Source organism: Ascaphus truei, chromosome 4, assembly GCF_040206685.1.
Source record: "Ascaphus truei isolate aAscTru1 chromosome 4, aAscTru1.hap1, whole genome shotgun sequence".
NCBI lineage: Eukaryota > Metazoa > Chordata > Amphibia > Anura > Ascaphidae > Ascaphus > Ascaphus truei.
Genome location: NC_134486.1, coordinates 111,874,339 through 111,888,664, shown reverse-complemented (window position 1 = coordinate 111,888,664; position 14,326 = coordinate 111,874,339). Strand labels below are relative to the sequence as shown.

The following is a 14,326-nucleotide window of genomic DNA, read 5'->3' as shown; positions in this document are numbered from 1 at the left end:
GTGTATTTTAGTGTTAAAAATGCCTTCAGGAACGGAACCTTTCATTTAAACAGTGTTCCTATGGGAAATGTGTTTCGCTTTACAACGCCATTTTGAGTAACGCATTGTGTCGGATAACCGAGGACTGCCTGTACTCACCTACTGTATATAAGCAGCATTTTTTTTTATATTGACTACTATTAAACATTATGTTTTAATTAAAGTTCATTAATCATCAATTCTGTGGTGCGCCGAAAAGGGAGACACTTTTTGTGGTATTTCTCTGTACTATATGCTCTGCAAATGTATATGCATACTGACTCTGATACTTCATAGACTTTGAGACTTTGTATATGTTTATTGATGAATACGTTCTTTCAAATCAACTGTTGCATCACCAATTGCAACCCTGGATATTACACTGCTTTTGAGCACTATATTCTGGGATTGAGTTCCCTATTGTGACCGTAAAAACTTTGAGAAACCAAGTATCAGGTGCACTTCTTAGCAACATGAGATACAATTAAACGCAGGTGAACTTTCAAAGGTGTTTGTAGACATGTAACAAAGATATAGACCTCCTCGGCTTGTGGAGATATGCCTCAGGCTAACTCTGCCAGGAACCTGTCTCTCTCATAGAAGAAGCAAGAGAAACCACTGAACAGGCTCCCTTATGAACAGGACAAGGAGGAGGGGCGAGGGGTGTTACATTAGGATAATCAACATATCCAGTAGGTGGTGTAAATATACTTTTCAATAGGCATCTTAAAACGTCAATTTCCCCTCAAAAAAAAAAAAAGAAAGAGAGAGAGAGAGAGAGAGATGCTTATTTTACAACCAGGAAGTGAGGATCGCAGATCAGTTGAGAACCTGGTTGTGTGGCTTTGTCAGATAGAGACATTACTGGGACAGTAAGGGCACATGGCCTCTGAAGAAGAGCCTCTCTCTGACAGTAAGGCGAATTAAACTGTTTGCTTTTGCTAACGTGTCTTATGCCAATTGCAGGTTTATTATCAGCGGTGTGTTTTTTTTTTTTTTCTCCCTTACTGCCTTAATAACCCGTTGCATTGCTGGGGCACTCTGGTAGCAAAGGTGTTGAATGGTATAAACCATGGAGGCTGAGAGATAGTGTCACTGCGTTGACAGGGTGTACAAATGCATGATGCCTGCAGACTCTTCCACGGTGAGTAAACTGGAAGAAACCCCCTGAGAAACGAGTACCCTCGGCATTGAGGGAAGTTTCCTGCGCCCTGCACCCTGTGATAAAGCAGATTGCAATCATGTTGGGCTTCAGGTAGAGTTCTGAGGGCAGGATTCTTGGTGTAACTGGGATCTTGGGGGTCACGGTTACCGTGTGAACTGAGGAATGGTTGTTTTGCAGTCCCCCAAAGGACTGAGATATCTCAGTATATCTCTAATGTGGAGTAAAAAAAGGTAGCAGAATCCGCAAAGAAACCCATTAGCATTATGACTGGTTTCATTTCGTTTGACCAACTCTAATTAAACAACGTGCTTATATTTGATTGAAGTTGGTGGGCATGACGAAGGTTTCCCAGTTGTTTCAGGATCACTTTTGACAAAAAGTTGACAATTTGCAAGAAATGTACTCTAAGCGTGCGGGTGGTTCAAACTGCCAACATGTATGCAAAAGTCTCCTATAATGCTGTGAATGTGGCAATCATTGAGCCATAATGTAAGAGAATTTCAAGATAAATGCAGTTGGACAACCACTTTGTGGGGTATGTTTTAAGCCCAGACTGAAAGTCAGGTGGGGCTTTCTTCAGGCAGTTTTCTCATACAGTATGTTGTGTTGCATGTCTGCCACTTGCAGAAAAGGAGAATATGTGCTAATGTCCTACACAGCTAAAGTCAGAGCAAGAGTGCTTGTCAAAACTTGTTGCTGATATTGTTGGGATTAGTCCTTTATCAACCAAATGCCCCAGTGTGTGCTAAAGCAGTAATACGTGAAGTATATGCTAGACAGCATAAAAGGCTTGGTAAAGTCATCAAAACTATTTTCTTTCCTTTTACATAAAATAGTGCATTTTTAGACACGTGGCACTGAATCACGTACACCTGACCCAGTTGAGCCTTCCCGAATTTTGGTAGCTGTAATGAGTTATCTCTATGCAGAATGTCAGATCCCAGTAGCTTGTGCTGTTATTGGTTTCCCGAATGGATATTAAAGCAATAGTTGTTATTTACATAGTTACATAGTAGATGAGGTTGGAAAAAGACGTACGTCCATCAAGTTCAACCTACATTATGCTAAATTTAGACAACATTTCTTTGGAACTGTACCTAAATCAGGGGGTGTTCGCAAGCTCGGAGCAGATCCGAAGTCCTCTAAACTTCTAAAACCCCTCAGTTGACAAGATATTTGTAGGCTTTTTTTTGGTGCCGGTCTTGGACCCAAACGAACGACAAATATGGGGTCAGCAATATAAAGTCGCAAAGTAATCTCCCAATGACTCTAAAGCTTTCCATTGGCCGTCGGAGAAAGGCTGACCCTGGTAGCTATGTTGTGTCCACCGGGGAAGTCGGGAAGGTTGGGGCACTGTGGATCGTCACCCCCTGGTTCAGGTCATATAAACAAAATACCCTTCCACTTAAACACCCCTCCCCCCTCCTCGCCCCCCAGCTGCGAGGTCTACTGCTTTAATCCCTGTTGTGTCCACTCTTCCAACTCTCCTGATCTACAAACACACAGCGCTGTGTGAGCAGTGTACACAGGCGGGTCTATGTATCAAGGCAAATGAGGTGCAATTCTGGGGCCAAAAGTGAGTATCCTATGTATCAGAGGAACTAACTAAATCCATTGAAAATCAATAGGGTTTATTTATGTGATAGAGGTGGGGCAATTTTATTTCCCCACCAGATATTCCCCACATTTGCCTTGGTACATAAACCCCCAGAAGTTAATGCCAGAGATACAGACGTAGTTAGCCTAACTGTCTGGCACGGTCGCGGCACTGAAGGATTAACGCCGCGGGGATCCCATTCAGAAGCGAAGACACCCGGAGCAACATCGCGGCAGACACGGTCCCTGGCTCCGCGGCCTTTGTCCGTGTTTGTCCGCGGCGCCGGGGACCGTACGTCTTGCCACATTGTTTCGAAGAATGAAATCTATCTATCTAAAGGTGACATTAGCATCACAGATCAAAAGGTAGTCCATTTTTTAGATTTTTTTTTTTTTTTTAAATATGCCCAATTTTCTGTCAAAATATAATGGGACAGATCAGGTTTTCATGATATCCCTGCTTCAGCAAAGGCGACTCAATCAGTCACTGCTTCAGCGCCGATGTCTCAATCAGTCCCTGCTTCAGCGCAGATGTCTCAATCAGAGCCTTTGACTGAGCTTCTGATTGAGCCACCTGTGCTGAAACTGGGATATCCTGAAAACCTGACCTGTTGAGGGGATGGGGCGGGGCTTGGGGCCTGGAGTTGAGCACCCCTGTGCTACACCACATTATAAATAAACATGTACTGGTACTCTCGACCCTTTAATACCCTCTCGCTTAGACCACTGCCCTTAAGTACGTGAATAGCCGTGAAACACTGATCTGTGCGGTGCAGGGTTTGTGTCACTTTTTCTACTTGCCATAACTTGTTTGTGTACTACAGTAGGTAACAGGCACCATATCTTGATTGTCAATCATGTTCTCTTCACCACAACAAGAAGTAATCAGATTTATTCAGGCTCCTTCCTTGTTTTTCGCACTCTCCTCAAACCAAAGCTGTAACTTTGTAACATTTTAGTTTTTTTTTCTGGGGGGGTTGTTACAATCTTTATCTCACGTCTATTAGTGATAAGAATGTTTGTTGTTGCTCAAATCTACAGGAACGTTTTTGTTTTTATATTGTTCTCTGTTTGTGAATTAGTTATGTTGACAACTTTAGTTTAGCGCAGGGGCGCTCAACTTCAGTCCTCAAGTCCCCCCAACAGGTCAGGTTTTCAGGATGTCCCTGCTTCAGCACAGCTGGCTCAATCAGAGGCTCAGTCATAGACTGAGCTTTTGGTTGATCCACCTGTGCTGATGCAGGGATATCCTGAAAAACCTGACCTGTTGGGTGGACTTGAGGACTGGAGTTGACCACCTCTGGGTGTTGTGTACTGATAAATATAAGTACAGTATCATATGCACAAACTCAACGGACCCAAAGAAAAAGAAAACATACATTTTTCACAGGATACAAATAAGTAAAATGGTAACCTTAATGGTGATTTACACTGAACTTGTTTAAAAAAAATAAAAATGATATATATATATATATTCCTTTTTTTAATGTGAGACAGCCCCCTTAGAAAATAAAAATAAAAGGAAGACATACAAAAAAGAGAAATGCATTAATAACTAGAGATGGCCAAATTTGAGAGAGAGAGAGACTTTCAAATGTAATCAATGTCTCCAGTTGTATATATATCCCCTCAAACAAATTATGGAGTCAAACCTGAGATATAATGACTGTGCAAAGTATATTTAAATGAGACTCATCCCACACTTCCTGAAAGGCTTACCATATCAACTATATACTGTAGAGTTGATGAGGTGCGACGGGCAGGTCACGTGAGCGATTCGCCCAATGAGGGCGAACTAGCTCCGTGATGTCACAGACGCCCCTAGACAAGCCCCTAGACACGCCCCCCCACAGTGCGTCTCCTTGGCCACAAAACGCTCCCGCTTAACGCGGATGACGTCACTCGCACGGTCACCTCCGAGCGGTCTTCTGCTGCATGGACGCAGCCTTCGTCTGCGCTTATAGTGCCAGCGACGCAACGTCGCGGCAAAACAAATGCATTGTGACAGAGTGACCGAACGACGGATTGGTTGCAATCACTGGAAGTCATCTCTATTTGATTTTCCAGCGACCGTCGCCTCACCATTGCGTCGCCGTCGCCGGCACTATAAGCGTAGCCTTACACTTGTCAAGCCAATAACACTTTGTATGCTGTGGGAAGTCCGCAGAATTACTTCCTGCGGTTTGTAGAGTTTTATTTATTTTAAAATAAAGTATTTCAATTCAGTATGTGTCTGGCACTCTGGCAGCAGAATAGCACGTTTGGCCATGGCCGTTTTGCCGTGACCAAACCGCTGCCAGTGCTCCGCCGCTATACATGTCGCCAGCGGGCCACAGGGCACCTCGCCGCGTTCTCTGATGCTCCCACAATGCCCGCTGCAACAAGCCATCTTTAAATGTGGGATATTTAAAGATGGCGGGTCGAAGCGGGCAGTCTAGGACGTGTAGCGGTCCTGTGTGAGAAATATAAAAATGTCTTGTCGGAGCGGGAGACGTGGGGGGACATTGCCATTTAAAGATGGCGTCGGAGAACACGGTATATTACACGTGCGGCGAGGTGACCTGCGGCCAGGTGTCCCACCGGTAAGTTGTCCTTGTGGCGACATGTATGGCGGCAAAGCGCTGGCAGCAGTTTGGTCACGGCCAAACATCCTACTGTAGACCGCTCTGGAAGATGGCACAGTGAATCTTTTTGTCCCTGTTCGGTTATACCGTAACCATCTTTGTGCACATCCGTCATCTAACACGAAAATGAGTGCATATAACTGTAGTAGCTCCCTCCCCTGGCTTCCTTTAAAAGCAGTCCACTTCCACTTGTTGGTTGACAGTTTAGTGTTCCTTGTGAAGCACACCTGAGATGCTGTACCTGTGAGATACGCTAATTGCTAGATTAGCTACATGTGTGAGCAGCTAAAAAATAGGATGACAATGATACTATCAATGAGCTGGTTTAGATAACACCACTAGAGCTATGACCTAGAAATGCAGTGGTTGTGTGTTCTAGTTCTGTTGGGTCTGACACCTTTCTGGAACCCTCGGAGGTAGCATGGAAATCCACAAAAGACAAGAGACTGAAATATGTAAAAACTGACAGGGTTTATTGTTACACTAAAGGAAAACAAAACTGGGAAAACCAAATGGAGTCTGCAAAGTGTGCAGAGCTACATGCAAAATGTTCTGAGCTACATGCAAAGTGTGAGAGCAATCAGTGTCGGGTCTGAGGAAGGGACACATTAGTCCTGAAACGTTATCTGTACTAAAGCTCTGATGCTGTGAACATCTTATTGAAGTTTTTCAAAACTCAAATCAAGTCTCCTGTGTGCTCCTCCTTTCCTTCATTTTTGTTACATGCAAAGTGTGCAGAGCTACATGCAACGTGTGCAGAGCTACATGCAAAGGATGCAGAGCTGCATGCAAAGTGTGCAGAGCTACTGTACATGCAAAGTGTGCAGAGCTACATGCAAAGTGTGCAGAGCTACATGCAAAAAGAAAAAAAAGAAATCGGGTTTCGCAAAACCGGAGCCAAAACACAAAACATTTTAAAAACTAATACCACATCCAAAACCAAAACATGGAAACTTTATAAAACCGAAACATGCAAGTATCCTTTTTTTTTTAACGACTACTTTTTTTCCCTTCTATATAACAAGAAAAGAGAGGAAAGTTTAGATATAATTTCTGTTACTGGGTATCAGGATCCTCTGACAATGAATGGGTAATTTACCCAATATCTGCATCAATGGTGTCAGGACGATGTGCAGTTCTTGGTCAATGCAGGAACTTTCCATCTGCAGTACACTTTTCCAAAATGCGTATGTGCATGTAGCGATCCCACATTCTCTTTGGTTTACAGGTATTTATTATGAAAATGACGAGCAGATGGTGACACGGAGAGAAATGTATGGAAAAGGAATGCAGTTGTTGTCCTTATTCACATGTTCCATACTCTGTCTGCTCACACATCAGCCTCACAAACCTTCTCTGTTTGGATTCAGTTTCGAAATATGTTTGTTTCAGGTGAAGCATTGTTCACTGTCTGCAAATTACCTAACATCAGACAGCGTGCACCAGTAATCGCTCTCTCTTTCCCACACGCTGAGACTCCTAATGTGCTCGCTTGTCTGTCTACCGTATTGCATGGATTGCAAGATCCGAGGGCTAGAATTCCCCAAAACGGGTGGCCAACTCCAGTCCTCAAGGGCCACCAACAGGTCAGGTTTTAAGGATATCCCTTGTACCTGGCCTGTTGGTGACCCTTGAGGACTGGATTTGGCCACCCCTGCCCTAAACCTAATTGTTAATGTTATGCTTGAGGCTTTCATTGAAGTACTGGCCTCAACGTGGATTTAGAGCAAAGGATAGATTTAATGAAGTACATTCACCCCATGTTGGAGTTTTTATTTTTACATGACTACTTTAACTGCAGATTTGAGGCCCTCCTGTTCCAGAGACATTTGACCTTTTATATACTGATTTTTTTTAAAAATGTGGCTGCCTGGGTCACCCAACAGTATGCCACAATTTCCTCATGAAATTACCCCTTCCTATTGGACACCAGAGTGAGGCTGACTATGGGGGCCATATTGTGTCATATCTAGTGCTATTATTGTTCAAATAAGGGCTTCTGGGACGGAAGCCCTTATTTGAACAATAATAGCACTAGAAGCATAGAAATCAGATCTACATGAGCACTAATGGAATAACCCTCCAGACTCTTTATTTCTAGTGGGATTCCTTCAGTTTAGACGCTGTTCAGAAATGTAAAATAACATTAAAAACGGTGTAATATTTAGTAAAAATATGTTAAGCACACTATTTCTAATCAATAAAGAAACCGCAGTAATGAGTTTTATAAGGGCAGTCCCTTCCTAAATTGGTACCCCTAACAGAGTGCTGCAGATAAAAAGACGCAAAGCAAATATCTGCCGCACCTCACCTTTTTCCTTATTTTTTCCCCCTATTTTTTATTTTTATATTTTTTGTGTATTTATGCTGGATATGAAAAAGTTATGGTGGGTAAAAAAAAAAAGGTGCCAAAACCGCTCCACTGTACAGTGTGCAGCAAATAAAAATACCACTTGTAAGCACATTAACATGTCTCAGACAGGTCTGCAACCCTGCTTTTCCCCATTATCGTATACAGTGATTCCTCTGCAGCCAGGGATTCTGGGTAATGGCATGCAAATGAGCACACACAGTGGGCCACTCTTTACTACTTATCCATGGACCCATATAAGCTTATGCCTACCATATTACAATTTTTTTTCAGCACAGCCTGGGATAAAGAAGTTCATGTAATTACCCAGAATCCCTGGCTGCAGGGGAAGCTAATGGGGAAAGACAGGCTTGCAGACCTGTCTGAGACATGTGAATGTTCTCACATGCGGTATTTGTATTTGCTGTACACTGTACGGTGCACAATGTACCCACTACCCGCTTCACATTGCATCGCCAGCAACCAACCAACCTTGCACTGATAAGACCCAAAAGGTCAAAACAGCTGTCTGTGTGTGGGTTACTGGCTGTGTACTTCTTTAACCCAGTATGTGCTGAAGAACTGTGTAATACAGCGAGCATAAGCTTAAACGGGTCCATGTTAAAATGAATAAGAATTGTAAAGAGGGACACACGGTGCTCATTTGCATGTCATTACCCAGAATCCCTGGCTGCAGTGGAAGCATATTGGAAAGACAGGGTTGCAGACCGGTCTGTGACTTGTGACTGTGCTCACAATGGGTGCTTTTATTTGCTATATTTATGCTGTAATACTGCATACATTATCTGCACTATGTGATCATAAAAATTGCATTAAATCCAGACACTGTAGGAGTTAATATTCAACACGCTACATGTTTATTATCCACTTAGATTGTAAGCTTTTCCGTTTGGAGATTGCCTTTCCAACCATTTGCCTATGTTTGTTTTACATATTGTATTATAATTCCCTGTGTTCTGATTATTTTGTAAAATATTGTGTACATTGTTGGAACTAAAAAAAAAAAATATCTATATACATACATACAGAACATTACAAATTGAATCTATTGGTTTGTACAGCATGCACACACTCATTTAGTGGGGGAACGACTTTCCCAGTGTGCTTCAATTATAATTTCCTTATTAGTAATGAAAGATTGGCTAATGCCAATTTATGATCATTTGGGGGTTATTTAAAATGGAAGTTCAGGTTCTGTGCAAAATGCGTTGGGCTTGTGCCAATGAAAGTATCTAAAAATGATTTGAGTTCTACTATGCAAGAAGAGAAATATGCACTTTTATTGTAATTTGTGGTGCACTATTGTCATAATTATAGATGATCAACAAGGTATGAGCTTTAAACCTGGTACAATAATTTGTCAATCTTAATATATAAAATCAAAGGTTGGTACTAGCTGCGGTGAATGTGATTGGTCCGTGGCCACCCCGACTGTCATTGCCCAAGAGGTACGCCCCACTGTGACACACACCGCCCACACGACTGTCATTGGCCAAAACTTACAGTGACATCACTGACACACACCTACTTCACTGTCACACACTTGCACTGACAGCATACCCCCAAAGAAGCCCTGCAGAGTCCTTGGTAAATTCATCTCACACTCTCACCCCTGTGTGTGTACACACACACACACACACACACACACACACACACACACACACACACACACACACACACACACACACACACACACACCAAATCACCTCTCCCCCTCCCCGCTCCAAATCACCCCTCCCCAGCGGCATCACCTCTCCCCGCTCCAAATCACCTCTCCCCCTCCCCGCTCCAAATCACCTCTCCCCCTCCCCAGCGGCATCACCTCTCCCCCTCCCCGCTCCAAATCACCTCTCCCCCTCCCCGCTCCAAATCACCTCTCCCCCCTCCCCAGCGGCATCACCTCTCCCCCCTCCCCGCTCCAAATCACCTCTCCCCCTCCCCAGCGGCATCACCTCTCCCCCCTCCCCGCTCCAAATCACCTCTCCCCCCTCCCCAGCGGCATCACCTCTCCCCCCTCCCCGCTCCAAATCACCTCTCCCCCTCCCCAGCGGCATCACCTCTCCCCCCTCCCCGCTCCAAATCACCTCTCCCCCCTCCCCAGCGGCATCACCTCTCCCCCCTCCCCGCTCCAAATCACCTCTCCCCCCTCCCCAGCGGCATCACCTCTCCCCCCTCCCCGCTCCAAATCACCTCTCCCCCTCCCCAGCGGCATCACCTCTCACCCTCCCCAGCGGCGCTCCAACTCACCTCTCCCCCTCCCCAGCGGCATCACCTCTCCCCCCTCCCTGCTCCAAATCACCTCTCCCCCTCCCCGCTCCAAATCACCTCTCCCCCTCCCCGCTCCAACTCACCTCTCCCCCTCCCCAGCGGCATCACCTCTCCCCCTCCCCGCTCCAAATCACCTCTCCCCTCTCCCCAGCGGCATCACCTCTCCCCCCTCCCCAGCGGCATCACCTCCCCCCCTCCCCAGCGGCATCACCTCTCCCCCTCCCCAGCGGCATCACCTCTCCCCCCTCCCCAGCGGCATCACCTCTCCCCCCTCCCCAGCGGCATCACCTCTCCCCCTCCCCAGCGGCATCACCTCTCCCCCCTCCCCTCTCCAAATCACCTCTCCCCGCTCCAAATCACCTCTCCCCGCTCCAAATCACCTCTCCCCCCTCCCCGCTCCAACTCACCTCTCCCCCTCCCCAGCGGCATCACCTATCCCCCTCCCCGCTCCAAATCACCTCTCCCCCTCCCCAGCGGCATCACCTCCCCCCCTCCCCAGCGGCGCTCAAACTCACCTCTCCCCCTACCCAGCGGCATCACCTCTCCCCCCTCCCCGCTCCAAATCACCTCTCACCCCTCCCCAGCGGCATCACCTCTCCCCCCTCCCCGCTCCAAATCACCTCTCCCCCTCCCCAGCGGCATCACCTATCCCCCTCCCCGCTCCAAATCACCTCTCCCCCCTCCCCGCTCCAAATCACCTCTCCCCCCTCCCCGCTCCAAATCACCTCTCCCCCCTCCCCGCTCCAAATCACCTCTCCCCCCTCCCCGCTCCAAATCACCTCTCCCCGCTCCAAATCACCTCTCCCCGCTCCAAACCACCTCTCCCCGCTCCAAATCACCTCTCCCCCCCCGGCGGGGGAACAGGCAGCTGCCACGCGGCGCGTAAGATGGCGGACCCCCTTCCTCCCTCGCGGCGCCGAGTCAGAAGATGGCGACCAAACGGAAGTGAGAAAGGGCGCATCAACTGAGACGTGTGTGTGTGTGTGTGTGTGTGTGTGTCACTGTCCACTGCCCCCCCTCCTGTCCACTGCCCCCCCCTCCTGTCCACTGCCCCCCACTCCTGTCCACTGCCCCCCCCCTCCTGTCCACTGCCCCCCCCTCCTGTCCACTGCCCCCCCCTCCTGTCCACTGCCCCCCCCCTCCTGTCCACTGCCCCCCCCTCCTGTCCACTGCCCCCCCCTCCTGTCCACTGCCCCCCCCTCCTGTCCACTGCCCCCCCCCTCCTGTCCACTGCCCCCCCCCTCCTGTCCACTGCCCCCCCCTCCTGTCCACTGCCCCCCCCTCCTGTCCACTGCCCCCCCTCCTGTTCACTGCCCCCCCCTCCTGTCCACTGCCCCCCCCTCCTGTCCACTGCCCCCCCTCCTGTCCACTGCCCCCCCTCCTGTCCACTGCCCCCCCCTCCTGTCCACTGCCCCCCTCCTGTCCACTGCCCCTCCTCCTGTCCACTGCCCCCCCCCCTCCTGTCCACTGCCCCCCCCTCCTGTCCACTGCCCCCCCCTCCTGTCCACTGCCCCCCCTCCTGTCCACTGCCCCCCCTCCTGTCCACTGCCCCCCCTCCTGTCCACTGCCCCCCCTCCTGTCCACTGCCCCCCCTCCTGTCCACTGCCCCCCCCCTCCTGTCCACTGCCCCCCCCCTCCTGTCCACTGCCCCCCCCTCCTGTCCACTACCCCCCCCTCCTGTCCACTACCCCCCCCCTCCTGTCCACTGCCCCCCCCTCCTGTCCACTGCCCCCACCCTCCTGTCCACTACCCCCCCCTCCTGTCCACTACCCCCCCCTCCTGTCCACTGCCCCCCCCTCCTGTCCACTGCCCCCCCTCCTGTCCACTGCCCCCCCTCCTGTCCACTGCCCCCCCCCTCCTGTCCACTGCCCCCCAACTCCTGTCCACTGCCCCCCCCTCCTGTCCACTGCCCCCCCTCCTGTCCACTGCCCCCCCCTCCTGTCCACTACCCCCCCCTCCTGTCCACTGCCCCCCCTCCTGTCCACTGCCCCCCCTCCTGTCCACTACCCCCCCTCCTGTCCACTGCCCCCCCCCTCCTGTCCACTGCCCCCCCCTCCTGTCCACCGCCCCCCCTCCTGTCCACCGCCCCCCCTCCTGTCCACCGCCCCCCCCCTCCTGTCCACCGCCCCCCTCCTGTCCACCGCCCCCCCCTCCTGTCCACCGCCCCCCCCCTCCTGTCCACCGCCCCCCCTCCTGTCCACCGCCCCCCCTCCTGTCCACCGCCCCCCTCCTGTCCACCGACCCCTTCCTGTCCACCGCCCCCCCCCTCCTGTCCACCGCCCCCTTCCTGTCCACCGCCCCCCCCTCCTGTCCACCGCCCCCCCTCCTGTCCACCTCCCCCCCTCTCCTGTCCACTGCCCCCCCTCTCCTGTCCACGCCCCCCCTCCTGTCCACCGCCCCCCTCCTGTCCACCGCCCCCTTCCTGTCCACCGCCCCCCCTCCTGTCCACCGCCCCCCCTCCTGTCCACCGCCCCCCCTCCTGTCCACCTCCCCCCCCTCCTGTCCACCTCCCCCCCTCTCCTGTCCACTGCCCCCCCTCCTGTCCACTGCCCCCCCTCCTGTCCACTGCCCCCCCTCCTGTCCACTGCCCCCCCTCCTGTCCACTGCCCCCCCTCCTGTCCACTGCCCCCCTTCCTGTCCACTGCCCCCCCCTCCTGTCCACTGCCCCCCCTTCCTGTCCACTGCCCCCTCCTGTCCACTGCCCCCTCCTGTCCACCGCCCCCCCCCCTCCTGTCCACCTCCCCCACCTCCTGTCCACCTCCCCCCCCTCCTGTCCACCTCCCCCCCTCCTGTCCACCTCCCCCACCTCCTGTCCACCTCCCCCCTCTCCTGTCCACCTCCCCCCCTCTCCTGTCCACCTCCCCCCCTCTCCTGTCCATTGCCCCCCCTCCTGTCCATTGCCCCCCCTCCTGTCCACTGTCCGTCCCTCCTGTCCACTGTCTGTCCCCCCCTCCTGCCCCCCCCTCCTGTCCACTGTCCGTCCCTCCTGTCCACTGTCCCCCCATCCTGTCCACTGTCCGTCCCCCCCCTCCTGTCCACTGTCCGTCCCTACCCCCTCCTGTCCACTGTTCATCCCCCCCCTCCTGTCCACTGTTCGTCCCTCCCCTCTGGGGAACACGGAGAAAGAGGGAGAGAGAAGGGAGCGGGAAATTTTACTCACGGCCAACGCCAGGTCTCTCTCCCCCTCGCCGCTACAACTCACCTCTCTCCCTCCCCGCCGCCGCTCCAACTGGAACAGATGGCGGCGCCCGGAAGGACCCCCTTCCTCCCTCGCGGCGCCCAGTGAGAAGATGGCGGCGCCCGGAAGTACAGGTAGGTGTCGCGTGTGTCGCTCCCCCACTTCCCCCCCCCCCCACTTCTCCCCCACCTCCCAGAGCATGCTCTCTACGGCTCAACATCCCCGAGGAGCAGGAGGAGGGCGGCAGGGACTTAATGCTGCTAGGTCAGGAAATGCAGGGGGAGGAATCCATGCCTTTGAGGCCCCCCCCCCCTGCCTTTGACGCCCCCCCCTGCCTTTGACGCCCCCCCCTGCCTTTGACGCCCCCCCCTGCCTTTGACGCCACCCTCCCCTCTCCCTTTGACGCCCCCCCCTGCCTTTGACGCCCCCCCCTCCCTTTGACGCCCCCCCCTCCCTTTGACGCCCCCCCCTCCCTTTGACGCCCCCCCCTTCCCTTTGACGCCCCCCCCTCCCTTTGACGCCTCCCCCCCCTGCCTTTGACGCTCCCCCCCCTGCCTTTGACGCCCCCCCCCCCTGCCTCCGGGCAACGCCGGGTATACACACACCTCTCCTCCCCCCCATCATACTCACCTCCCCTCCCCGGCGCTCACTCCCCCTGCCTTTCACGCCCCCCCCTCCCTGCCTCCGGCCAACGCCGGGTATACACACACACACACCTCCTACACCCCCATCACACTCACCTCCCTCCCCGCCGCTCATTCACCTCCCTGGCGCTGACCCACCTCCCCTCCCCGCTGCTGACTCACCTCCCCTCCCCTGACTCCCCTCCCTGGTGCTCCCCTCCCCGGCGCTCCACTCACATCACCTCCCACACACTGACTGACACACACAACTTACTGACACACACACGCTGACTGACGCACACACACACGCACACTAACTGACGCGCGCACACACACTGACTGACACACACACACACTGACTGACACACACACACTGACTGACACACACACACTGACTGACACACACACACTGACTGACACACACACACTGACTCACAGACACACACTGGCTCACACACACACTGGCTCACACACACACACACT

General features: G+C 51.8%; 1 protein-coding gene across 4 annotated transcripts in view; it reads left to right on the top strand.

Annotated features, from left to right (window-relative positions):
* The first annotated feature begins 625 nt into the window (after positions 1-625).
* EDARADD (EDAR associated via death domain) overlaps positions 626-14,326 on the top strand; it is a 61,945-nt gene continuing 48,244 nt past the window's right edge. Inside the window, exon 1 of one of the 4 annotated variants that reach the window (XM_075596446.1) lies at positions 626-710. In XM_075596446.1, the coding sequence (XP_075452561.1) occupies positions 653-710 (58 nt within the window). In that variant the 5' untranslated portion in view covers positions 626-652. Of the gene's footprint in view, positions 711-792; positions 932-976; positions 1,163-14,326 lie in introns of those variants that run through there. The other 3 variants (XM_075596447.1, XM_075596449.1, XM_075596448.1) reach the window with 3 other exon arrangements.